We start from the raw sequence: 27,538 nt of genomic DNA, 5'->3' as shown, positions 1-27,538 counted from the left end.
TTGGGTTTGTCTTCATTTTTATCTTAATCTCATGCCACGTTTATGAAAGTTTCTATTTTCTCTAACATGTCAATGTTCCTTAAAGATCGCCACACTGTAAAAAATTATTTCCCACCTTAAATGTTTTTGTTTAATCAACTCAGATTTACAAGTCATATCAACTTACTATTATTTATCTTGACAAACTTAAAATGAAGTTGACATATTTTAACTGTATAAGTTATAACAACTTATCTCTAGTCAAGACAAATAATAGGAAGTTGATATGATTTCTAAATATGAGTTGATTCAACAAAAAATTTAAGGCAGCAAATAATTTTTTACAGTGCAGTAAACTCGGTTTCACCATGTATGACAACAGGTCCCTGCATCAACATCATTGTTGGTCCTGAACCAACGTTTCTATCAACCAATCACATAATAGTATTAGATTTAAGATTGGTCTGGATAAGGGCCTTTTACACACTTTCTTATCACGCTATTATTTTCTGGAATTTAAGTGGCAAGGAATGGGCAAAACATGTACCTACAGTATTCAGCTCTTCTCTGGTGGACCACCCAATGGCAACTGAACCTTCATAAAGACATGAAACAAAATGCACATCTAACTCATCTTTTATGTTGTTAATCTCTTAGCTTCCTAACTCTACTACTTGTAGACATAGCTTTGTAGATTGTGCTTATTCTTGGCTCCTTAAACAAATTGTTATGCTTTTTTATTTGTAAGTCGCTTTGGATAGAAGTGTCTGCTAAATTAATAAATGTAAATGTTTCCTTGACCAAAATGTTGTTTTAGGGCCAAGAAAAGATGCAGATGATCCAGGAACACGTACTTCACAGTGACATATTATTTACTTTTAGCAGAACTAAAAATGAGCGTCTCTTTTATCATAAATCCTTTTGACATCTGTGCAGCTATTTTGACAAGAGCATGATGCACATGGGTCATATGATGCAACAAACACATATTTTGAAATAACCCTTGACCTGTCCACCCATTCAAGTTTAGCCCTTTATCATTGAATTAAACTGAGATCATTATAATCCTTCATTATAAGCCATTTCCAACAAATAATTTACTCTTTTTTTTCATGACATAAGCTTTGACTATTATTTGGCATGAGACAGTGCAGAGTCATTCCTTTGTTGGCGCATACAATTAAAAATAACATGACTATATTATTATGCAACAAAAAATAAAGATGTGGTAATTCTAATCTGCAGATACTAAAAATAGCTCAATGAAGAGCCATTAAGCAATCAGCATTTAGACACAGAGCTATTCATTGAAAAATGTAGTTGTTAGTAACTTTTCCCAAAGATTGGAAAAATGCATCTCATTTATACTAGAATCGCCTTAAAAGAACTACCCAACACTACACTGGGAAACAATGTTTACTAATCCACCATAATTGATAATAAGACTTTTCTGTTTTAGCCCAATAAAAGAGTTTAGGTGTTGATGCTGATGTTGTTTTGGTGTGTTGAGGTGTTGAGAGATGGTTAACAAGCTTGCAAATCCTGCTTCTACAACAATTCAGCAAAGATAAGGATTGATGGAGAGTAAGTGAAACTATTCACTTATGTCATATGAATAAGAATGTTTGGCACACCCAACGCTAGAAAAACAATGGAAAAACATGACAATGTAAATGCATTCAGTTCTCGGCTACTGTATGCTAAATTACCAACAAAATGATCAAATATAAACATAAAAAGTGATAATTTTTCTCATTTTTATTAAGGTCTTAAAGCAATGGCATACATTGAACATCAGTATAATATATATGCATACAGTGTCATATTGCAAATATATTTAATACATTTAAAGGCGGGGTGCATGATCTCTGAAAGCCAATGTTGATATTTGAAATCACCTAAACAAACACGCCCTCAGCCCAATAGAATCTGGACCTTCATTTGATAGGCCCGCCTCACACATACGCAACCCGGTTAGTAGACACGCACCTTACTGCTGATTGGCTAAAAGTGTGTTTTAATACTCGGCCCGACTCTCTTCTCCAAAGTGTTTTTAAAAATTCATGCATCCCGCCTTTAAATAGCACTGACATTGCAAGGGATTAAATTACTTTTCTGGACGGACATTTATAAGCAAATATAAAGGTCCAGATCACTGGTCCTAAAACTTTTGTGCTTTTGTTAGCAAGCTTTATTAAACAACACAATTGATCCAACTATGGGCTATGTCCAAAATTGTTAGATAGCACAGATCCACCTAAGATTTAGCTCATTAGTTCTCTCTCATGTCAGGGAAAAATGACTTAGTCCGTAACTGAAACTCTGTTGTGAGTTAAGCCACAATGCAGAGATGAATGAGAAAACAGGCAGGAGATGAAGTGATGTAATAATAAAATTGAGAGGTTTTATTGAATAATCTTATTTGCTTTCTCGATGGTCTGACTAACTTTGTCAATGGTCGGACTAAGAGCAGATTTAGGTATTATAACAAACAAAGACAGTGGAACATTCTCAAGACCATTGGAGACTCATATCAGCATTAAAAGGCAATACAGTGCCAACATAAGATTAAACAAAATTTAAAAAAGTAATGTAGAATAGAATAACTACACTATAAAAACAAACGGTGCTAAATAACACTAAAAGTTGTTCTTGGCTCATAATCATAGAGGAACCATTGTTGAACAAACAACTGACCTTATTTCAACCAAAATTCAACGTTGAAGGTCGGTCATGTGCCTGCTGGGTTCATACTGAACACAAGAACCACTTTTAGTGCTAGTACCGTTTGTTTTTAGGGTGTACATAAAATGACAATTAAAGGGACACTTCACCCATTTGCATTAAGCTTTGTATTGTTAGAACCCCAATCATGTTTTTGAATGGTCGTGCATCATTTCCTCCTGAGACAGGAGAAATACAGATTTCAGTGTTGCACTTCCTTCTTTTAATGATGTAAAAATCATCATTTTGCATCATTGAAAGCAGGAAGTCCAATATCTTTGTTGAGAGGGTGAGACTAAAAAAACACCCATTTTCTCTGTCAAATAGGCACCAAATTCGAAATGTATGTTACATTTTGACTACAAATATGACACACTTTCAATAAAGATTAATGTGTCTACGGGTAAAATGCTCCTTTAATGTAATATAAAAGAATGATACAAGAAAAAAGTAAATGATAAAATGATATAATAAATGAAAGATTTAATTGAATTTATGCTAAATGAATTAATGTAATAGATGAAATAGAACACAAATGTATGTTTCTACTTGGATCTATCAGACATGAACTTGTCTCTTTATGCGGATTTCCTCTTAACCGCTTGGTTCAGAGTTTCCAAAATAACATCTTTGTTGTTTACGATGTTGTAGGAAATGAGGTTAACCAACTTGTCGTAGTCCTCCGGTGTGTATGTAAGGTTGCGAGTAATGTAAGGGGAGGAGCCATCAGTGATGTCAACATTAACATCTCCCTCCTTCAGTTCCTTCTCGCCAACTCTTTTCACACCTGCATCAAACACATCATTGTTATACTTAGTGCAAGGAGTTTAGTGCAGCTACCTTACAAAAACTGGATATAAATCAGAATGAGATGCCCAGAGTGTTGGCAGTGCTTACCAGGAGCCTTGAATTGTTTGTATGTGATGTTGACAAAGGGAAAGTGAATCACTATTGGAGCCTCTGGATTTTCTTGATCCTCAAACACATAAACTTCCTGCAACGGCTCTGACTCCACCTTTTTGAAATCAATCTTTGGAAATGGAATCTTGCGATCCATACAGTAATCATATGTTTGCTTCAGGACCTGTTGGGCACATTCAAACATTACAAAAACATTAACAACACCAAATTGTACATAATCCTGGTAATGCATTTCCTTCTTAAACCAAACATTTACCAATATTTCAGCTATCACTTACCATTAACTGGTCTGGGTCACAGGAGAAGTTTACAGACAGAATAACATCTGCATGTCTTTGAGAGCCTAACACAGGAATATAGCCTGAATTTATGGCAAATCCACCATCAACTAGGCTAAGCTGAGGATCCATTGGAGTCAGGGTGTTAGGAAAGGCATCTGGGTGCTTTTCTGCAAACAAATCCGTAATATTACATTGAACTACTGCATGCCAACACAGAATCAGATTAGATTTAAAGCCATGATTATATTTCGCGTAATAACAGACAACACTAAATTACATCATCTCATTGACATGCTTACTGCTGCAACATTACTGTATTATTAAATAATTAAAGTAAGTGAGTACTGAATTACAGGTATTTAATGACAGCTGTTTCGGGATGCCAACATAATCGAAACATATGCAGAAGCAGTGGCGGCTGGTCACTAGGGGGCGCTGGGGCGCCGCCCCCTTAAAGCTGGCCAGAGAGGAAAGCTACTTTAACATGTTACCAAAAAGTTAAATATATAGTGCAAATTAATACAAAATAAATTCATTTAGTTGTACTATTTCACTGTTAGTCATGTTATAATTTATTTAAAACAATTAAAAATCAAAACTGAGTTTGTTGTGTGTGTGTCATGTTTGTGTGTCTGGGGCGCACCCCTAATGAGTGTCTATGTAGGTCAGGAAAAAGGGTAAAAACATGTGACCTGAGGCTGAGCTCTAAGTGGCTGGTTTCGGATCCACCCTGGGGCGCAAGACTGTGCGTCCCAAACACTCCCACTTATGTTGAAAGCGAATCAATATTGCTTTTAATGTTTTTTACCTCCTGTGATTGGATGGTTCGAAGAGTCTTATAACCGCGTTGGAGATTGCTGTGTTAACTGATAGCTACAGTACAGATCGGTGAAAGCAAGTGAAATATCTTGAGATGAAGGAAAATATGCTTTTATCCTTACAAAATCACCCTATACAAAGTATTTAATTGATGAATAAATAAAGGATTAAGAAGCTTGGACCAGATCGACCAACGGAGTCAATTGATGGCAGTCTGTGTTCTCCACCACTTCTCATGGCAAACGGAGTTGGCTAGCTGGATATCATGTAAGTCTTCTTGAGTTTTATTTTTTCCCTGTTTGCTGTTTTAAAGTCTGAATGCGTGATAGACGTGCACGCCATGAACTTTTGTGGCACGTTTGAGCTTGTGTTGCGTGGACATAATGAGAGCGAGTGCTGCTCATATAATCCTGTATATTACGTGGCTTGGTCAACTTTGTTGTTAGTTTTGTTGTTGTAGAGTTTAAAAAGCACCCACGAGAAAACCACTGTTTTTAAGGAAACTTCACGAAGCGTATATTGAGCTGATGGACTGTATGTAACAGTTCCCTTTCAGTCGGTCACTACGACGTCACGTCGTGACCGACAAATTGGGAACTGCTTCGCGGGTGACCTATCTGCTTCGAGAAACCTTTAAAACGCCAATGAACTTGGCATGCAGATAATTGCATCTGCCGGCGCCGCCCCGCCGCACAGGTATTTAATGAGCGGCAGGTGCAGTTATCAAATCAGCTTTTTAGCTTCGAAAGCTGGCAGACTAACACTGCTCACGAGAAGCTGCTCTAATCTCAGGAATACATCTCTGCATGTCAGTTGGTTGGGCGAAGGCACCACAGCGAGGCTCGCGAGTGTTTCCACCTTTCTTTTCACTCTCTTTTATTTGAGTGTGTGCGTTCTCCTCCCTGTGTTCTTCATCAACTACACAGCTAAAACACTTGCGTCTTTTTAAAGACAGCCGTTCACTGCTCACGGGCGTTAAAGCGTCTTTTTAAAGATGTCTTTTCGTCCGTGTTCAACTTCAGGATGCGGCAAGTACATGGGTCCTCGCGATGGACACGATCGTTGTCTCTTATGTTATCTCTTATCTCTCCAGCATGCTGAGGCGGCTTTCGTGGGAGGGACATGCTCCGCTTGCGAGAGCCTGACTCTTGCGGATCTGCGGGGTCGTGTGGCGTTTCTCCGGGAACACCGCCCTCCGTTGCTGATCACCGCTAAGAAGGCGGCTGTGAAGCTACGGAGAGACGACCTCCGCCTCACGGTGCTGAATCGGCAAGCTGGTTCGTCCAGCTGCTCTCAGCCACCGGATCCGCAACCATCTGAGGTTCCGATGGAGACGGAGAGCGCGCGTTCTGCGTCGCTTTCTGCCTCTGTTGGACCTCCCGAGGATTCTGTGTCTGTCGTAACATCGGAGGGGGGGCCGTCATTTTCAGACGTGGATCCGGATCCTCTCCCTCCTTTGGGAAGGGTTGTGGTTCCCGATCTTGACCCGGAGATGGCGGCCATGCTCGCTCGGACTGCGGAGGCGGTCGGGTTGGAGTGGAGAGCTTCTCCCCCTCCCGTACCGTCCCGCCTAGACGTACCGTCCCGCCTAGACGTACCGTCCCGCCTAGACGATTGGTACTTTGGGCCGCCCGCTCAGCCCACTAAGCTGTGATGGGCGACCTGGAGGTGGAGGGGATCGCTCTTCGGGAGATGGTGAATGCACCACCCCCCCCCCCCCCCGGAGGAGGACCGGGTGGGGAATCTTTGGTTTTCGTTAATTTCCGTTCTGCCGGCTTTTCAGCCGGCACCCACAAAACCACAAAAAGAGCGAATTCCTCTTCCTCCTCCAGGTCATCAGAGGCAGTCGGGTGTGACGGATGGGCTCATAACCCTACGTCCTCCCCCTCCTCTCTCGCCAGCGGATGTGTTAAGCGCACCGAGATATCTTCATCAGAGTCTTCCCCGCGCAGCCATCCATCAGCGGAGTCAGGTGAGTGCTCATTCTCACAATACACATGTCAACGCAGCCCAAGAGAGCGCGTCATCGAGCACCGCCGTTCCGCTCGCCGCGGGTACTACGATTGTGCCGTTAATTCCCCTCGCCCGGTATCTGGAAGCTTGGCAGCAACGTCCCAGTCCGTCGCACTGGCTTTTACGCACGATCCGTCTTGGCTATGCGATACAATTCGCCCGGCGACCTCCCAAATTTACAGGCATTCGTTTCACTATAGTGAAACCCGCCGATGCGCACGTACTACGTGCAGAGATTGCTGTCTTATTGGCGATTCAGCCGGTTCCTCCAGCCGAGATGAGGTCAGGGTTTTACAGCCCTTACTTTATCGTACCCAAGAAAAGCGGCGGGTTGCGACCGATCCTGGATCTGCGCGTTCTGAATCGAGCACTTCACAAGATGCCGTTCAAAATGCTTACGCAGAAAACCATATTTCAATGCATTCGCCCACAGGATTGGTTTGCAGCCATCGACCTGAAGGACGCATACTTTCTCAATACTTCCCCGGCACAGGCCGTTTCTCCGCTTTGCGTTCGAGGGAAGAGCATATCAGTACAAAGTCTTACCGTTCGGGCTCTCTCTCTCTCCCCGCGTCTTCACAAAAGTAGCAGAGGGCGCTTTAAAGCCTCTCAGAGAGAGCGGTGTTCGCATCTTGGCATATCTCGACGATTGGCTCATTATAGCACAGTCGCGTCAAATGCTTTGCACTCATCTAGATCGGGTGCTCAAACACCTCGCCCGTCTCGATTTTCAGGTCAACCGAGAGAAGAGCAAACTGTGCCCGACACAGAAGATCTCTTTTCTCGGCATTGAATTGGATTCGGTCAATCTTACAGCACGCCTCACGGAGGCGCGCGTTCAGTCGATTCTGGCTTGCTTGAATACGTTTTCGGGCAAGACTGCGGTCCCTCTGAAACAATTTCAGAAACTACTGGGGCATATGGCTGCAGCCGCGGCTGTAACACCGCTCGGTTTGCTGCATATGAGACCGCTTCAGCATTGGCTTCACGACCGAGTCCCGAGGAGAGCGTGGCTCACCGGCTTTCACCGTGTCACAATCACACCCAAATGCCGTCTCACTTTCACCCCGTGGTCAGACCCAGCGTTTCTCAGGGCGGGGGTGCCACTGAGACAGGTCTCCAGACATGCAATAGTATGCACAGATGCCTCCAACACAGGGTGGGGAGCCATGTATGGCGAGCTTGCAGCTTCAGGAGTATGGACATCACCCCAGCTGCATTGGCACATAAATTGCCGAGAACTGTGGGCTGTATATCTTGCGCTCGTCCGCTTCAGCAGCAAGTTCAGAGGCAAAGATGTATTAGTTCGCACAGACAACATTGCGACTGTTGCGTATATCAATCGCCAAGGCGGAGTGCGCTCTCGTCACATGTCGCATCTCGCCCGCCATCTCCTTTTTTGGAGTCAGAAGAATCTGAGGTCTCTTTGTGCCATTCACATCCCGGGGTCGCTCAACGCAGCGGCAGACGCGCTTTCCCGAGCAGCGCGCCCCGGCGAGTGGCGACTCCACCCTCAGTCGGTCCAGCTGATTTGGAGACGTTTCGGCAGAGCGCAGATAGATCTGTTTGCATCTCCAGAAACAACCCACTGTCACCTATTTTATTCACTGAACGAGGGATCACTCGGCGTGGATGCATTGGCGCACAGCTGGCCGAGAGGTCTTCGCAAATACGCATTTCCCCCAGTGCGCCTCATTGCACAGACATTGTGCAAAGTCAGGGAGGACGAGGAGAACATTCTTTTAGTTGCTCCATATTGGGCCACCAGGAGTTGGTTTCCAGAGCTCACTCTCCTCGCGACAGCCCCTCCCTGGAGGATTCCCCTGAGGAGGATTCCCGAGAGTCGGAGGGTTTACGCAGGCACTGGAAGGGTCAGCTTCAGTGGCGCTTTGGTAGGGATTCCCAATTCGTTGGTCACGACGTTGAAGTCGTAGTGACCGATTGAAAGGAAACGTCTGGGTTGCATGTGTGGCCCTCGTTCCCTGGAGGAGGGGAACGGAGATGTCATGTCCTGTCACCACAGTTTGCTGTTCCATTGCTGATATCGGCCGGACATTTTTCTTTCTGTCCAGCTTTCTCAGCAAAAAAATAGCTGATTTGATAACTGCACCTGCCGCTCATGAAATACCTGTGCGGCGGGGCGGCGCCGGCAGATGCAATTATCTGCATGCCAAGTTCATTGGCGTTTTAAAGGTTTCTCGAAGCAGATAGGTCACCCGCGAAGCGGTTCCCAATTCGTCGGTCACAACGTGACGTCTCCGTTTCCTTCCTTCAGGGAACGAGGGTTACATATGTAACCGAGACGTTACTTAGTCTGTTGTGAGGGGAAAATGTGCTTGTGCTATTGCTATAAAAGCCAAAAGAAACGTACGAGCCTGTGATTAGGCAACTTTAGTGTCTCTTTTTGTGTGTGTTCAGTCGCGTTAAACGAAAAGTCTTTGACGGAGAAAATTTAAGCAGGATAAAGAAAAATATGAGTGCCATTTTGGCAGATGCCCATATAACTCAACTTGAGAATGTAATTCCTATGTATGTCCAGTTGGTGGCAGTGTGTTGCTCAAATGACGCCCTGGTTTCTAGATATTCTCGTGATATTTTGATGTCATACACTGATTGGTCTGCGCATGGCTGCTGAAGTTGAACACTACAGGAGCGCTGCACAAGACGCCTGTCTAAGGTAAAGATACAAAATCTAATGACAAGAGTCTGCATTATTCTGCCTTCATGCGTTTATTACATAAGATGGTTTCAGATGAGTTTAGTTCAATTCAGATTTTTACATGTTTATTGATATTTTAATCGCAGTAGTATTTTGTTATTTGATTTGTTCATATTTGCCTGTTCAGCATAAAGCTCCGTGTTTTATTGCCTCCGCTGTCAGTGTGAGAAAAAAAACATTAATTCATCTGCTTCGTGTGATGGTAAAGTGATGCACGGTCTCCATTTATCTGTTCTCTAAACAAATGAATAAACACATTTGACTTGTATGCTCGTCTTGTAAGTTTATGATTAGAAATGGACATGTGAACGAAAATGAAAATAATTAAAACATGAAATGACGGATAATAAATGACTGTGAAGGACTCTTTACAACGCTGTTTTTCCAAAAAAAAATGATTGAAAATGTCTATCGCAACCTCTCTCTCTCTCTCTGTGTGTGTGTGTGCGTGCGTGTGAATGATTACCTTGATATTAGTTAATTACAGATTCATATTACATTTATTTCGTGCGTTTGATTTCAACTGTAACATTTTCAGCATTAAATGCTAATGATACTCATCACCTGATAAATGGCTATTAAGAGTACTGAATTACTACAGTAAAAGTTTGATTTTTAGTGTGTTTGCGCCCCCCCCCCCCCCCCCATTTTTTTTAGCACCAGCCGCCACTGTGCAGAAGTCACTTTCCAATTAATAATACTTGATTCATCTAACCATTTCTACTTTACCATAGCACTTAAACACTGTAAATAGTTAGGAATGCACACTTGTGTTCAGTGATATGAATGCTCTTGACCTTTCCATGCAACAAAGGCAGAGTTCTCGTTGTAATCCCTGTGTAGCTGCAGACCCCTCAGGAAGTTGGACATCTGGCTAATGATTGGGCGACTGGTCATAAAACCGCTTATCATACTTGCAAAGTCACCCACTGGGCTCAACACGGACGTGCCGAGTGTTTTTGTCCTATTTTCAGTCTCTTTAAAAGATGCAGAGTGACAGATAGTTGATACATAATCATTAACTCATTAACATATAACTGTGTATAATCATGAACACCTATTCCATAGCAAAATCTTACTTTGAGGCTGTTTATACCTTGTATTTAGATGCATTTTGGTCAATCTGATCACAAGTGGATGAGACGTCCGTCTCTTTTGTTCACTTTCGACTGCTTCTGTCCTGATTATAGAGCGGGTGGTCTGTGGGCGACTCCGTCTGCTTTCGTTTAAACGCGCGCAGAGGAAATGATGGGTTTAAATTGATGCAAACTAATTTTAGAGTCTTCTGCTTGTGTTAATAGTAAACATGCTGCACAGAGTTTTGTACATGTATATGTAAGAGCTTTCTTAGATATTTTAGAGCAATTGATGAAATGAGGTTGCACAACTTTCACAAAATGCAAAATGTAAAAAAAAAATGGTGGAGAGACGCTTAGTTTCATCAATGAAAGTCTAAATATAGCGCCTTACACTGATGGTTAGCGCTAGAAGTCATGTCCTATGTTAAAGTATTGTGCTCGATACATTATACATTAGATTAGGAGGAGAGTAGGCAGTGTTTTGTGGCTTTTCGAAAGCATTTGACCACATGTGCACCTACACCACAAAAGCAATCCGGTCTAATGCGTTTTCAACTATCTCTGAATGTGGGCGAAAGTGGACTAGCTCAAAACATTTCACACACCGTGTTACACACCTCTTTAGTGACGTCCACTTGTGATTTGATCGACCAAAATGCATCTATATACCAGGTGTAAACAAACTCTTACCTGTATTACTCGCTTCATTTGGAGTCTCAGGGCTCCATGAGGGGGCGACGCCAGTGACGGCACCCCAGACATTTGTCAGATTCGCTGAACAAAAGCTGCTCCATATTCCTACATAAGCACAAATACAGTACAAAAATGTATGTATGTATATGTTTATAAACTGAATATACATTGCACTAAATTCCACTCATAACAAACAACTAGTGAAAACTACAAACAGAAGTATGTATATAAGCACAGACACAAACACATTCAAACTCACCCAACAGATAGGACACACTAGTTTCAGGAAGTTTCTTGACCAGGTGACCGAGATAATATTCACTCCCAAAGTTCTGAGCAGGTACAAACCCGCCATACTTAGGAATGCCAACTTCATATGGGGTGAACTCACACCATTCTAAATGTGTAAAAATGGGCATTGGGTTAAAAGATATTTTTTACAACCAGAAAAATGAAATGACAAGAAGCCATGCCACAAGTGGAAAATAAATATTGATTTATTGATTATTTTTTTTTATAAAATAATAAAAAAAAGTGCAATGATTCTATTCTATTCCAGTTCCACTTATTAATAATTGCAACATTGTGAGAAAGCACTATATACATATGAATTAAACAAGTGAAAGTTTAAATAACAATAAGCTAAATAAGTTTTAGTTTTTCAGACAATTGAAAAGAAATTATTAAAGAGCACATATCATGCCATCATGAAAATTAACTTCAATTAACTAATTTCAGTTTGCAGTATGTAGGGCCCTATGAAATCCATTTTTTCCCCATAATGAAAACAAAATTTCACGATGAAAGATAGAGCAATACATTGGTTTACAAACTGCAGTGCTTTATATGTACTCTGTGTTATTTCGGCTAATGCAAACATATTGTTTGGGTGTTTGCTACCAAGCTGTGGGCCTGGTTTGCTTAAATGTTAAGCAACATCCTTTTGAGGCTTTATTTATATAACAACGTGATGCGAGCACCATACACTATAGTTCCTTTCCACTGTAAACACAGACTAATGTGCAACTACTACCAATCAGAGCAGAGTAGCGTCACGTCATGCAAAGGGGGGGGGGGGGGGGTTTGGCAAGATGAAAGATTAATTTCGTTTGGAAAAATAAAATGCATATTATAAAATATATTCATGTAAACCTGTTATTGGGGACTGCCAAAAGCAAATATGACATATAGCAAAATATGTGGGCATTTTTTTTGGCAGGTCACTTATCCAAACAGAGTAGTATTCAGTTGCCTTCACAAAAATTTTGGAAAATAATTGTACAATTTTACAATAAAAAAAAGCTTTTATATGTGTGATAGAAAATTGACAAATATGGTCCCTAGCTGTCACTTACACCTTTGCACATAAAGAGTTCATATTAGTACCTCACAGGTACATGGGTACATATCTGTATCTAGTGCTACATATTACCACATTTTTCAAAATGTACTGCACCAGTGACAGCTTGGGACTATTTTTTGACAATTTTTTTGACTACAAACAGAACAGCAATGATCTAGTATTTTGTATATTTGTTCCTTGCTGATACAGTACAATGTACAGTATAATACAGTACAGTACATACCGGCCGCCTCTTTTGTACATTCTGACCTGCCATCCTTCATATTATCAGCTGTGAAGATGGGTAAAGGATTCTGGCCTTCTGACACTGCCTTCTGCATTTCAGTCAGTGTACCGAAGGGTTTCTATAAAAGAAATATATTAATTAATTAGTCATTTTCACTCTTACTCATTATTAAAATGTAATAGGTTGTTGTTTACTAAATCACTCCCACTTACACATTTAACATTTTAGATAATGCCTCATTTAAAAAAACTATCATTGCTATCCAACATCATATACAACATATACTTTTGTTTCAACACAGATACAAAGGAATCTTTCTGTATTCATTACCTGTCCTTGAATAAGATACTCTATAGCTAGACCCCACATATCAATAAGAGAGACGGTATGCCCTTCTTTTTCTCTTTCATCCATCTTCTTTTTGTAGTATGACAGCTGCTTACGGGAAAATACACTGAATTTACTTTTAGAGATCTCTTTCTTTGAAGACTCTATAAACGTATTGATGTCACTTTTAGACCAATTGGGGTCGCAGTAAAGAGAAGATTAAGGCCCAATCCCATTTCTCTGTCTTACCCCTTCCCCTTACCCCTACCCCTTAGTTTTGCACGTTCACGAGAGCGAAAGGGCTATCTTGATTGGTCCTTACTCTCACGTGAACATGCAAAACTAAGGGGTAGGGGTAAGGGGAAGGGGTAAGACAGAGAAATGGGATTGGGCCAAAGTCCTGAAAAACAGAGAAAAGGCTCTTAAAGAGGACATATCATGAAAATCTGACTTTTTTAGTGTTGAAGTGCTATATTTGGATCCACAGTGCTTCTTTCAACCTTAAAAATGTGAAAAAGAACAACCCAGCAACTCCCCTTGTGATGTCAGAAGGAGATAATACCATCCTTTTAATAGCATTTTAAAAACACACCAAAAACTGTATATGTTTGCTTACACCAACAAAGTGGCAATTTTAACATGTCATAATAAATTATCTATATGGTATTTTGAGCTAAAACTTCACATTTGCACTCTGGGGACACCAAAGACTTATTTGACATCTTTAACAACAGATCTGCCAAAATCTTGTTTTAGTGGTTTGTTTTCTTGTATTGTTGTTTACATTTACATTTTACATGAGATTCATATTATTGAATCATATCAGGGTGACCCACTGGCTTCTCTAATTTTGAAATTAAGCACATAATCTATTATAGATATGTTTTACCAAGCAGGTTCTTATAATGTTTTTTTTTTTAGGTTTTACATTGATGCACACAAGTGTTGTGCCTGTAGCCTTTCTTTTGCTTACCAGGTGGAGCCAGAAAGCCCTGTGATGTAGCTGACAGCATCAAGAAGTTGGATCTCCTGCAGCCCTTTAATAGCTCCATAGGTGCCCGTCATTGCTCGAGTCCCACCTCCTGAAGACACCACAGCTATCACTGGAACCTGAGGAGTCAAACACAAACATTAATCAATCACATCAGACTAATCAGACCAAATGTGCAATAGATAAGATTAGATTCAACTTTATTGTCATTGCACATGTGAGGTACAGGGCAATGAAATGTAGTTAGCATCTAACCAGAAGTGCAATAAGCAGTAAGTACAGAATATATAAGATATAACTTCAATATGTTACAAATGTACAATAAATATATAAACAGAGCCGAGATGAGTAGGAAAAATACTATAAAACTGCACAAACTGGGGAGATGCAGAGCCTCGCGATGTAAACATACTGCCATCTTGGTCTCTAAAATTGGGCCCTCCAAGTAAATGGGACAGGGGGCATTGGAGCTTTCAATGACATGGGATTGAGTTAACATGGAAATTCTGCACTTTACACCACACTTTATAGCCATCTAAATTAATGCATTTGACATGAATCTTTTTTCAAATAAGCTTACAGTAGTATTGGGTATACTTTTATCTTCAATCAGTCCATGAGTTTTCTATGGCATTTTTTACTCTATGCTCTAGCTCAGGGGTCCCCAACTTTTTTTACACTGCGGACCGGTTCCAGCTTTTAAAAAAATTGCGTACCGGGGGGTTAGATTGGGGGAGGGGGGTCTTGGTCGCTGAGTTGCTGTTCAAAGAAATTGCTGAAAAATCTCTTTTTGAAATGTATAACGTTTTAAACGGAATAAACATAACAAATTGCTTTATTTATAGTATATTTTCTATAGATCTGTAAAACCATATTTTGGCGGATTGTTTTTTTACTTTCATTGTTTCACTAGTTTACCTGTCCATTTAGTCTTAATAATTAATGGTAATGAACTTGGCTTGCTGTTCTCGAAGGCAGCTCAAATCTTGGTCGGGCTCGAGCCCCAAGTCCAAGTAACAGAACAAAAAAAAATGCAGTGAAGGAGGAGAGATGCTAGGAAGAATTGCGGCTGGGCGCAGAGGCGCGGAGACTCATGTTTACCATATGATTTTAATGATGATTGACATAGGACAGTTTAGGTTCCTTTCAAACCTACATTAAAAGCACAGCCGTTAAAATATGATTAATAGTTTATTATGATCATGGTGCCACGATCGCTGGATAATTCTGAAGTTGTTTTAAAGAAGAATAAAATAATTACTTTTCAGTCATTTGCGATGTCCATGTCACACAGTTGAACGTCTCCGCGTATTTACATGATTTGCGAGGTACATTTGCAAATTATTCATAAAGTTATAACTCTGCAATTCTTTGATCGATTGTGTTTTAGAAGTACTGTATGCTCAAAACTCTTATGACAGCAATGTGATCGCTGATGCGCTGGTAGAGAGAGAGAGACACCAAGAAAAAGAGAGAGTGCGACTCTGTACAACAGTGGAAATGATTGATGTTATTTCAAGTCAGCTCTTAAAGTACAAAATACCCGATTAAGCTATTACGTGGCTATTATAAAAAAAAAATCCGGGACGTTCGTGCGACCCGGTGGCAACTAGTCCACGACCCAGTACTGGGTCGCGACCCGGTGGTTGGGGACCTCTGCTCTAGCTTAGCTCTAACTATATGTTTATGTTATAATATAAAATATTTCAAATAATTTAGCTATTTCAGTAATCGAAAAACATCATGTTTGAACTAGAAATGGGCACAGACTGTTTTAGAAAAATAGTATGAAGGTAAGATAGTATCAAATAGTGTAAGAGTGAGACTATGAATGGTTTATAACAAAGTTACACATATTACAAATGTAGTATATAAAATACATAAAAAGTGCTGAGTGTACCTTGCTGGGATCAGGTGGAGTGGTGAGATTTAGAAATTTCTGAAGTGCCTCTGATACAACTTTACTCCTCTTTGCCAGAAAATGTTTTTCTTCCTTCGACATATTAAAAGCCAAACGTACATCGAGTTCTTCGGTATCACTAAAATACACATAAACGTACACATAAACGTAATTAAATGAGTCTAGTAACACACTGTTTTACACCTAAACAGTATTATTACTTAAGATCAATGTGAGGTTTGTTACCGATCATCTGTTTTCAGCTCCACGTCAACTTTTTCCTTTAAAAATATTTTAGAAAGGTTTGTTCACATACAATGCACACAAATATACATATGTACACAAATATATACAATGATCTTGCCAGTACTCACCTCTCCCAGGGGCAAAGACACTGTAATTTGGTGTTGGGCTGGTAGTGGTTTCAAAGGGATAGAAGCTCCAGTTTCTTGAGTCTTTTGATTTGCAACTTGATATCCCTCAGACTGGACAAACAACACAACAAATGAAACAAAACATTAAAGTTGGAACTTAAAAAAACTTTAAAAATCTGTTCACATACTGAGTCTTGCAAACTGATTCCAGGCCACTGAATTATTCAAAAATAATACACACAAGGTGTTAATGCTTATACCACACTCTTAGAAAGTATTTGTTAATTTTTTACACATATTTTTGTGTTAAGCTTTTAACACATGTGTAATTTTAACACATTATGTGTCAATTTGTGTTTAAATAAAAGTTTTGTTAAAAGTAACGCAATGCATTTAGTGTGTTGTCCCAGAATCAACACATCCGTTCTAAAAGTGCACAGTTACCACAAAACATTGCTCTGATGGTTATTTTAAGACATTTGAGAGGTTACGTGAGTTTTATAAATAATCAACACCATTATTACATTTCTCATCCAATCATCATAAAGCATTCAACAGACCCATGGTATAAAAGCAAAATAATGTAAATAATACATTTTGTTGTTAATAAATTGTTTTTATAGCAGCAAAAATGAAAAACACATGTGGGTACTTCCACAAGTGTGACGTGTGTGAACAATGCCTATTGTATGCACATTTTTACTGAAGATTACACTTACAGAGGTGAGATTAAGTTCAGTTTCCATGTTTCGGTTGATGTAATAACATAATGTGTCTAAGAATGTCTGATTGTTCTCTTGTGAGATGACATGATCCTCTTTATATGCCCCTTTCAGGTTCAACACCATATTACGTATCGCTGAAAGATACAAAAAAAAGATTCACGTAAAAATAGGATCATATTTTTTATCATTTCTAAAGTGAAAATTGCTGTTAACCTCAGCACTTTTTTTAATTTTATCCAGTGAAAATGCATGCTGTGAATATATTGGTTTTCTATTACATTTTCTTTAGACCAACAAATAGTCAATATCTTCATTTACCTCCAGAGTTCTTAAGAAGCATGTCTAACCCCACCGTCAGCTCACAAAAAGGACCTGCCTGGTTTCACAAGAAAATGCTTATCTGAAAAGATGATCTAATACACATTCTTTTGCTATTTGAACAGGTTGGTGGTGTGAGAGCTTGTTGCCTAGTGAAACTATAAGTATTTAATCTAATGTCACAAAAAGGCTGCATTCACATGGCAACATTTTGGTAGTGACATCCACATTTACTTATGTGCCGTCACAAACCGCAAGCCTGGAAAACACTGGTATTGTATTGCTGATTCTCAACCTGTGGATGTGTTTTACTGCTAAAAGGGAGTTTGGGAACTTACAACAAAGCACAAATGACAACAGGCTTGATTGACAGCGCACACATGAAGCTAATCTTGACTTGCGTTTAGCATTAGGCTGGTAGTGACAATTCTCTCAGACCAATCAGTGATCTATAGTGTTTTCACGTCACGTTTAAGTATCAGCTCAACTCGCTTGGAACCCCAACTGAGGTAATACTAAAAAAACAGTACTAAGTAGGGGAGAGCGGGGTATGTTGTCACACTTTTCACACTGTGTAACATTTACTGAGCACCATACATCAAAATGGTATAAATCTCATACCAAATGAAAGAAGGAAGTCCTGGGCACATATGTTGTATTCATAACATCTTTATATCTTATCTCATTACAGAGTTGTAGACTGTTGAATAGTGACTGTGCACTTGTGACAATTTGCCCCATCGGAGGGTAAGTTGTCACACTAGGGCGGGTAAGTTGTCACACTAGATTATCTAAAAATAAGAACACAACTACTTAATTGTGAATATTGATTTTAATTTTTAAACTCAAACCAAACTGGAAATATAAACATCCGTGCCTGGAGAATCTGGAAAAACAATTATTTCAATCCAAATAATGCACATTTCAATTAAGTGGCAAGACCACTTTACTTTGAACTTTGGTTCAAATGTTCTATGGCTTTCACATAAAACCAGATAACTGAATGGAACGCTGCAGATAACTTGCTTAACTTAACATGTTTAACCTCTGAACAAAACAGATGCCCTGTATGACTAATAGGACTCATCTCCAGAATCACAATTCTGACACACATAAATTGCCTGGCCTGAGGTGCAAGCATCATGGGCCCAATTGTTGCATTTTACACATTTTACCCAGGTCTCCTTTGGACGACTCTTTGAAAATGGCTCTACACAGACGAGGCAGAAGCACTCTTCATCATCTGATGATGACTCTTGCATGATTTTTCTTCTTTTAGCTGCCTTGTTTTTCATAGGTCCAGATTTCTGCTTCCCTTTCTTTTGAAACAGCTTTTTGCTAGATTGAGGCTTATTCTTTTCTATATCATGTTTTCTGAGCATGTTCGATGTGTTTGTTTGTACAGGGGCAAGTTGTCAGATGTGACGACTTGCCCCAAAGTCATTGAGACAACTTGCCCCATACTTACTTGTGTGCTAATGTTGTCTAAATCTCAAGTTTAGCTCATCATATCACTTTAGCTAAAGTATCAAAAGACACTTTACGGTCTCCTCTATTTTGTGCAAAATAATCATTTTAAACATTCACACCTAACAAAGTTGTATTGCATAAAATGTAAAGTGATTTTTTTTTACTTTTTAAGCAGAAAAATAAGAAAATTGTGCTAACCTCAGATTACAGTGATCTTGACCACATGTGAACAGGAAGTTCACTATAGAAGAAGAAGTCACATAAAGTGGCTATTTGATTTTTGAGATAGAGCCTCTAGTGTTGGAGTTATTAACAGTGTGACAACTTACCCGTGTGACAACTTACCCCGCTCTCCCCTACAGTATCCAGTGGAAAAGCCCCCTAAAGTAAGCTGACCCAAACCGTATTGTACTATGCAATGGAAAAGCACCATTAGGCTACCCAGCACTGAAACTCTCTCATAAATATCTGTCTAGGGGAACGACCAGTGCTTTAAGTGGGCCGGAACGCCCCTGTACTCAGTACCGCCACTTCCAAAAATAGCTCTTGAGCGTACCAGCACCTCTCCGTGCGCCCAGAACTGATTTAATTTAATCCTTTGGCTGTGGCTTTTCAGAGGACCCTTAATGTACGCTTCCTAATTCGTCCCACCGAGAGCAGAGACTACAAGACGCAAGCCTTATGTATGTACGTGATAATCTCCGCTGTCGCGGCTGTCAGTTTGGTTTCCCTCGACGCAACTTCAGATTTCCTCAGGCGAGGTGCAGAAAACATTCTTGAAATTGTAATATACATTAAGTTTAATTGCTAAACTACAAGTAAACGAAATTTCAATTAATTTGAACGACGTACACAGTAGTTTTACCACCCGCAAAATGGAAAACAATGGGACAAAATAAATGAATTTCGAGTTTCAAATGGCCAGTATTTTATTATTCTTGAAACCATAGAGTTTCATATCAGTCCCAATGAGCTACGTCTGAAACATAGAGACAGAGCGCAGTTATGCAAATGTGAAAACCACACCCACCGGGGGCGAAAACAATCCAACCGTCTCCATTAGGTGTGTTCGACTTCATGCGGCTCTGCGCAGACCGATCGGTGGCTGACTTGAAGCAGTGCATTCCGGTTAGTAATTTTGTCCGACTTAAGCTGGCGCTGCAGGCACGTGACTGTGTCATGTGGTTTTTAAGTACCACGAGAGCGATTCAAGATCAGCCGCCGGAGTCAGCCAGCGCAGCTTGCGAAGAGGAGCTGCACGGGCTGTAATGACGACACAGCTGCTTCACGATTGGTCGGATTCACCACATGACAACAATCACGTGTGTTTCGTGTTTCTTTTCACGCCATCAGTTCCACAAATGCTCACAAATCTGTATTTTTATAACAGTTAAAGCTATTTTCATGTAGTCGCGATGTTATATTGTGTCATCTTTATCAAATTAAAATGGATAAAAAACGTATACCCCACAACTTTGGTATTTAAATAATATATGCTTATGTTGAACTTTATTATTGTAAAAACAGATGCTGTAAGCCTCTTCAGTTCCACTCATGCTCATAAACGGACATTTAAAACAGTATAATTCACTTTTTATGTAGTTTACATCTTACAAATCATGTTTAATGCGATTAAGCAAGCAAACGGCACGTGATCAGCCATGCGTGCAGCAAGCTACGGGAACCACAGCCCGTCCAACTTCACGTCTCCGTTTTCAGCTCCTCCCCGCCTGCACGCGGCTAATCTCGCCGATCGGTTACAACCAGCCGCAGCCGATGTCGAACACACCTACTGACTTTGTATTGCGAGAGGCTGCCTCCTTGTCATTTCTGGCTTATAACAAAATACAGAATAATGCCTAAAAGCTGCTGTGTGACGATATGTACAGCTAACAAGCCAAAGAACCCCGAAATATGTTTTTATAAGCTGTTGACCCCAAAAAACGAGTGTTTAAAGACACAAAAGTGGAAACAGGCAACTTTTCATAGTACTCATATTAGTAGAACTGCGGCCACTAGGGGGAAACGTAGTCGGCGATCCACTTTTGTCTCCATAAAGGCTGGGTTTTACGTCTCAACAGCTCATAAAAACGTATTTCTGGGTTTTTTGGCTTGTTAGCTGTACATATTGTCACACATCAGCTTTTAGCCATTATTCTGTTTTTGTTATAAGCCAGAAATGACAAGGAGGTGGCCTCTCGCAATACAAAGTCAATCGAGACGGTTGGAATGTTTTCCCCCGGTGGGCGTGATTTTCAGGTTATGACACGCTGCGCTCTGTCTCTATGGTCAAACAATGAGTAGATTTTTCCATTCTCTTTTGACAGAAAAGCTATGTCCAGTGATCGCTCCAGATATGTTATCTACTGTGTGGGAATTACTAATGACCTGCGTGTGCACGCAACCATGTTTGAAAACCGTAATGTGGTGCCAATTGAACAAAGTCTATGGGGCTGTTTACACTTGGTATTAAGATGTGTTTTCGTCGATGAGATCACAAGTAGAGGGGAGAGACACATTACGTTTACACCTGTATGTAAATCCGTCTCTTTTGTCCACTTTCGACCGCTTCTGTCCTGAATACTGTGGGGATGGTCTGTTGAGACGGTGGGCGAGTCTCTCCGCTGTCATTGAAACGCGAGTGGGAGTAATGACGAGTTTATATGGACACGAACAAATATTACACTGCAAAAACTGATTTTCAAGAAAAAAAATCCTAGCATCTTTGTCTTGTTTTCAGTAAAAATATCCAAAAATTAAGTCGCTTTTTCTTGATGAGCAAAACGACCCAAGAAAATGAGTCTAGTTTTTAGACCAAAAATATCAAATTTAAGTGAACCTGTGGATCAAACAAGCAAAAAAAAAAAAAAAAATCTTGAACATTTTTCTTAACCACTAAATTTATTACACTAAAAAAATTATTTGCTTACCCCATTGCCAGATTTTGTTGCTTGTTTTATGCACAAAATCACTTAAATTTGATATTTTTGGTCTAAAAACTAGACTCGTTTTCTTGGGTTGTTTTGCTCATCAAGAAAAAGCATCTTAATTTAGGAATATTTAGATATTTTTACTGAAAACAAGACAACAATGCTACGAATTTTTTCTTTATCATTTTTTGCAGTGTATGTCAGAGTCCACTGCTTGTGTTTTAAGTCAGTGGTTCTCAAACTTTTTCTGCGCGCGGCCCCCCCTTGTGTACGGTGCATTCTTTCGCGGCCCCCCGAAAGAAAATTTATGACAAAAACAGTTCTAAAATTGAATATTAAATTATACCTAGTAGTGCTGTTGGTTAGTTGGCTTATTATTTTTTAGGTTTAATTACACAGAATTCATGATAAATGAATGTATTTTATAAAATGTCATAAAACTGGGGGGCCCCCATCTCGCGGCCCCCCTGGGGGCCCCGGCCCCCAGTTTGAGAACCACTGTTTTAAGTAAACATGCTGCACAGTGTTTTGTACATGAATATGATAGAGCTTTCTCTGATATTTCAGCGCAATTGATGAAATAAGATGGCACAACTTTCATACACTTGCAAAATGAAACTGCGGAGATCAGCCGCTTTAATTTTATCAATGCACTGCAAAAAATGACTCTTACTTAGCATTTTTGTCTTGTTTTCAGTAGAAATATCAAAAGATTCTTAAATCAAGATGTATTTTCTTGATGAGCAAATGACCTAAGAAAATTTGTCTTAGCAAATTTAAGCGAATTTGTGCTTAAAACAAGCAAAAAAATCTGCCAATGGAACAAGACATTTTTGCTGATTTTTTCTTGTAGTATAGCCTCTTATGGAACAGCTGAAATTCCACAAGGGGGCGTATTTGTTCCTCAGACGTTGCACAATAAACGTGACATCTGAATATATTCATTATATATTTTCCGAACGAATGTGAACTAATTGTATAAACCATTTATATCGTAATTCAGTCAGAAACGTCAAGATTGTGAGATGAACAAATCGTTTTGAATTAAAAGGCTTGGATATTCCATTTCCTTGGACTTTTGGGGATTTATGAACAATTTGTTTTGGACAATTTCACCGAAGCGGATAAAGGGAAGATTTTGAAGGTAAGGAAATATCCTAAATCGGCGCCGCCGGTTCAGGTAGCTAACAACTAGATTACAGTTTTATGACTGCTAAAAATCATATTATGCTTTGTGTGTGCGCTTAATGGAATCCCTAAAGTCTAAGCTTTCCAACGATGTGCCACATGACCGTATATTTTGAAGATTTAATGCTTCAAAGTTACAATGACGTAATGCAGCCTCACCAGCAAGGGAGGGGGTGTACCGTGTACGGCACAGTGTTAGTAATTTCAAGAACAAAAAATCTTATTGCATTGGCAGATTTTTTTTTCTTGTTTTAAGCACAAATTCACTTCAATTTGATATGTTTTGTCTAAAAACTAGAGTTATTTTCTTAGGTCATTTGTTACACAAAATAATACATCTTGATTAAAGAATTTTTAGATATTTCTACTGAAAACAAGACAAAAAACTTCATTTTAAGAAAGTCATTTTTGGCAATGTGTGAAAGGCTAATAATAGCGCTGTTCTCCGTGTGTTCGCGTCAGAAGTCAGAAAAGACATAAAACATTGTGCTCAGTACCTCAGATTAGATAAATGGGCAGAAAGAAGGCGGTCGTGTTTGGCTGTTCGAACACATTCAACCACATGTGCGTTTACACTCCAAAAGCAATCCGATCGAAAGTGTTTTCGACTACCTCTAAATGTGGTTGAAAGTGGTCGAAAGTGGACGAGCTCAAAACGTTTTGAACACCGTTTACACCTGGCATTAACGTCGTCCACTTGTGATCCGTTCGACGAAAACGCATGTTAATGCTAAGTGAAAGCAGCCTCAAAACAGAGAGCAATGATGTGACAGACAACTTGTCCAGTACAATTCACACATCAGAGCTTATCTGTAAATGTAGTTGTGAGACATGACAATTATTAGGTGTGAGTTCAGTTGTAGAATGTGATTTTTCACACCCACAAAAAAAAACGATCTGCCTTGTGAATGCAACCATATTAAGGAGTCAAATACTGTACATGTTTGACAACAATATTCTGGTGCCATGTGAACATAGCCAAGGGACACATTTACTATAGCACATTTTTCAGCTTTAACATTAAATGAGACATAATATACATTGTCTTATAAAAGCACTATATTATTGTAAGGACTAGTAATAAAATTGCAGTAAGGGTTCTTACCACCAACACCCCATTAGACACGCATGGGCTCGGCACCTCAGAGCTGCAATGTGCAGACACAGGCAAGACCACTGCTTAGTTCATATTTATCAGGACATTGCTCTTAACATGAACTATGCAAGCTATAAAACATCACTCATTTTACAAATGACCATAAAATCAGGCAGTCCTTACCTCTGTGTCATCTCAAACTCCACCCACAGCTCATCTTTTGTCTGTAAAAAAGGTGACACATATACACAATAATACACATTACATTTCATTGAAGTTTTCTTTTCAATTGTATGCCATGATATCTCCACATAGCACTGACCGTATCATTTAAAATGAAACATTTTTCCTCCATCTTTTCTGGTGTGAGGTTATTAATGTCAAACAGGACAGTGGCAATATGATCATCTCTCATACACGGGTCATTGTCATAGACCTGGAGCTCCAGAATATTCTGCGTAGTGGAGAAGAGAGGTGACATTAAACTCAATGACTCAAGGTGCATCTTAAAGAGGAATGCACTTTTACAAATTAAGGTGCTTCACGATGCTAAGAACTATTTTTGCCTAAATTTTACTTTAACCAATATAACATACCACCAGACTCAACATAAGAAAATATAAAGACACATTTGCCCTGAAAGTTTACCTTGACATTGCTTTGCAACCTGAAGTGGAAGGTTTCATTCCATACAGGATTGTTGTTATTATCAATCGTCTTGGTGCGATATGTACGAGCAGATGCCGTGGGTAAGTTCAAGATAACATAGCAGTCAGCTTCAGATACTAAGAAAAAAATTGGATAGGATTAGAAATGGTAGGGTGATTTAAACGCTTACATTTTCATTTATATGACCCAACGTACATAAACAAAATCTGAAATTTGTTGAAGCTGCATAACATTATTTTTAAAAGTGAAATTGAAGAAGCAACATAAAGCACTTTCTTACAAACTGTAAGGGTTTTGTCGTGTGTTCTGTTTGTTTTGTTGTCAGGTCTTTTATTTTGATATCATGTTCTGTTTCCTGTCTTTTATTTTGAAATCATGTCATGCCATGCTTCACATTCCACTTCCTGTTTGTTACTATAAAACTGGTTCAAACTCATATCACTCGGCGAAGTATTCTGTTTCCTGCTGCATTACCAAGCGTATCGTGGTTTTTGTCTTGTTCCTGTTCCTGTTCCTGTTCCTGTTCCTGTTCCTGTTCCTGTTCCTGTTCTGTATTCCTGTTCTTGTTTTTGGATATTCTGTGTCACGGATGTTTTGCACTTATCCGTTTCACCTGGACTCTCATGGACTCATTACGCCAACACACCTGTTGTATGTTTGATTGTGTTTGTATTTATACGCCTTTGTTCTGTCAGCCTGTGGATTATTGTCATTGCTTCCTCGTCTGTTCCCGGTATTGATGTTCCTGTGTTCCCTGTATTCACCGTGTCATTCCTCGTGTTTTATCATTAAATGATATTTATTTTCGAACTTTGCGTTTGCGTCCTGTCTCTCCTACCGTGTCATGACATTCTGGATTTTGACCCACGCCTGTTAATTTGGATTACGCTATTTGGATTGCCCTATTTCAGGGATTCCCAAAGTGAGAGGAAAAATGTAATGGCGGTCTGTTTCTTTAAGTGGGATTTTTCCATACAATAAATTAATAAAAACATAAGTAAACATTTCCTTTGTAATCGCTTTTATTTTAAATAAAAAACGATAATTTATTAGGATTTGATAGAAACGTCGACTGCAGCTTCTATATGCGTGCCAATTCGTTTCATTCATTCCATAAATATTATAAATATGCTTAACTGGTTGAAATCAGGGAAACTGTCTAGTTTCTTATGATAAAGTTGTTAATCACGAAGGAAGAGAGGGACCAAGAGAGAGAGACTTTTTCTATGGCAAAAATAAAAAAAATCAAATGGGACGAGACATGGGCGTGTCTAATGCACAGGATGGCAAGCAATGTGGTTTCATGCATAGTAGAGAACGCCAACGATTATATAATAAAATACATAAATACTTACAAAGACACTGTAGAGAACTTATTAAAAGCTTTCATTTAATTTTGTTTGAAACTTGAGCTGTTATAATGAATCGGCAAACTATTATACCTTTTGTGCGAACAGTAAAGGCTTTCGTAAATGTGTTTGATGGGTCTGCACGTAACGCACGCATCTTGAGGGAGAGCGCACTGGTAAACATGAGGAAAGCTCTCATATGTCGTCTATTAGCTGGCTACGTTTTTTACCATAGTAAACTCGAATGGCATCTAAATATCATAGTGGTTAAATGCATACACGGGGGTGTGCATCATCTACGCTGAGCGTAGCTGCGTCTGGTCGTAGTTTCAGATGGAGCAACAGGCGTAAATATTTTTCACAATGTCGGACGTAGCTAAGCCCGACGTAGGACTTACACCCATAGATATGTATAAAGGCTAGATGTCTTACGGCGGAGTCTCTAACGTCCTCACCTGGCGGCCATCCTACCTCAGAAAGCTCGCTCACTCGTAGCATTGAGTTTAATAGTGCAGGTACTTTTAAATGACCATAACTTGATCAATTTTCTACCAATTTTCAAAAGGTTTGGTTTCTTACAAACTTTATTAACGTAGCTATAATTCTGGATGCTTTAACATGTTCATGATTTTTTTCTTTTTTTTAGTATAAGCATGCAGTGTCATAGGTACATCTTTGATGTTTATAACAAACCAATTAAAAAAAATATAGCTGCAAGCAGCAATTGCGGGGTCAAGCACCTTCAGCGCAATGAGGACCCAAAGCACAGCAAAAACCACACGACACAGCAAATGCGCAAAGCGCAGAAAGCACGCAATACAGAGCCCGAACCCGAAGCAAAGCAAATGCAGAGCAGAACCACTGCAGTGCGGAGCAACAACAGAAAAGATGGCAAAAATATAACACGTGTGGAAAACCAGACAGGTCGAGAAGAACGTGTTAAAGGGAACACAAAAGGAAATCTCAATAAGTGAAAATAAGAGCTGGGATTTGAACCCATGACCTCAGGTTCCCAAAGCACGGCACTAACTGCATGCGCCACTGAGTTAACGATTAAACCACTGAGTTGGTGTGTCCAAGCTATAGAATACAGCTTTACAGCTATAAACATTGATATCCAGCAATTACCAAAAGTGTAGAAATAACAACAGAGAGCACAAATAACTGAAATACAATGTATAGTATGAGAATCACAAAAAAAAATTCCACTGCACATGGGTTTCGAACCCATGACCTCAGAATCTCATGGCATGTGATTAACCAGATGTGCAACTCAGTTAACACAGCTCAAGGGGCAGCAAAAAAACAGCTTAGGTGCTTCAAGGATTGACATGTGCCAATCAACACAGATGCAGAACTGACAGTGCAGACCAGAACTATCAGA

The 27,538-nt window shown here is 39.7% G+C and overlaps 1 protein-coding gene across 1 annotated transcript in view; it reads right to left on the bottom strand.

Annotated features, from left to right (window-relative positions):
• Positions 1–3,034: 3,034 nt before the first annotated feature.
• Positions 3,035–27,538, bottom strand: part of LOC129417614 (cytosolic phospholipase A2 zeta) — a 38,503-nt gene continuing 13,999 nt past the window's right edge. The window contains 18 exon segments of the mRNA XM_073869349.1: positions 3,035–3,490; positions 3,601–3,787; positions 3,903–4,072; positions 10,254–10,433; positions 11,226–11,333; positions 11,488–11,625; positions 12,815–12,935; positions 13,148–13,368; positions 14,116–14,254; positions 16,036–16,174; positions 16,282–16,316; positions 16,410–16,520; positions 17,129–17,268; positions 17,453–17,510; positions 24,146–24,188; positions 24,320–24,360; positions 24,459–24,590; positions 24,785–24,921. Of these exon segments, the coding sequence (XP_073725450.1) occupies positions 3,282–3,490; positions 3,601–3,787; positions 3,903–4,072; positions 10,254–10,433; positions 11,226–11,333; positions 11,488–11,625; positions 12,815–12,935; positions 13,148–13,368; positions 14,116–14,254; positions 16,036–16,174; positions 16,282–16,316; positions 16,410–16,520; positions 17,129–17,268; positions 17,453–17,510; positions 24,146–24,188; positions 24,320–24,360; positions 24,459–24,590; positions 24,785–24,921 (2,309 nt within the window). The 3' untranslated portion in view covers positions 3,035–3,281.

Source organism: Misgurnus anguillicaudatus, chromosome 7 (assembly GCF_027580225.2).
Source record: "Misgurnus anguillicaudatus chromosome 7, ASM2758022v2, whole genome shotgun sequence".
NCBI classification, from domain to species: Eukaryota; Metazoa; Chordata; class Actinopteri; order Cypriniformes; family Cobitidae; genus Misgurnus; species Misgurnus anguillicaudatus.
This window is presented reverse-complemented; position numbering and strand designations above follow the sequence as displayed.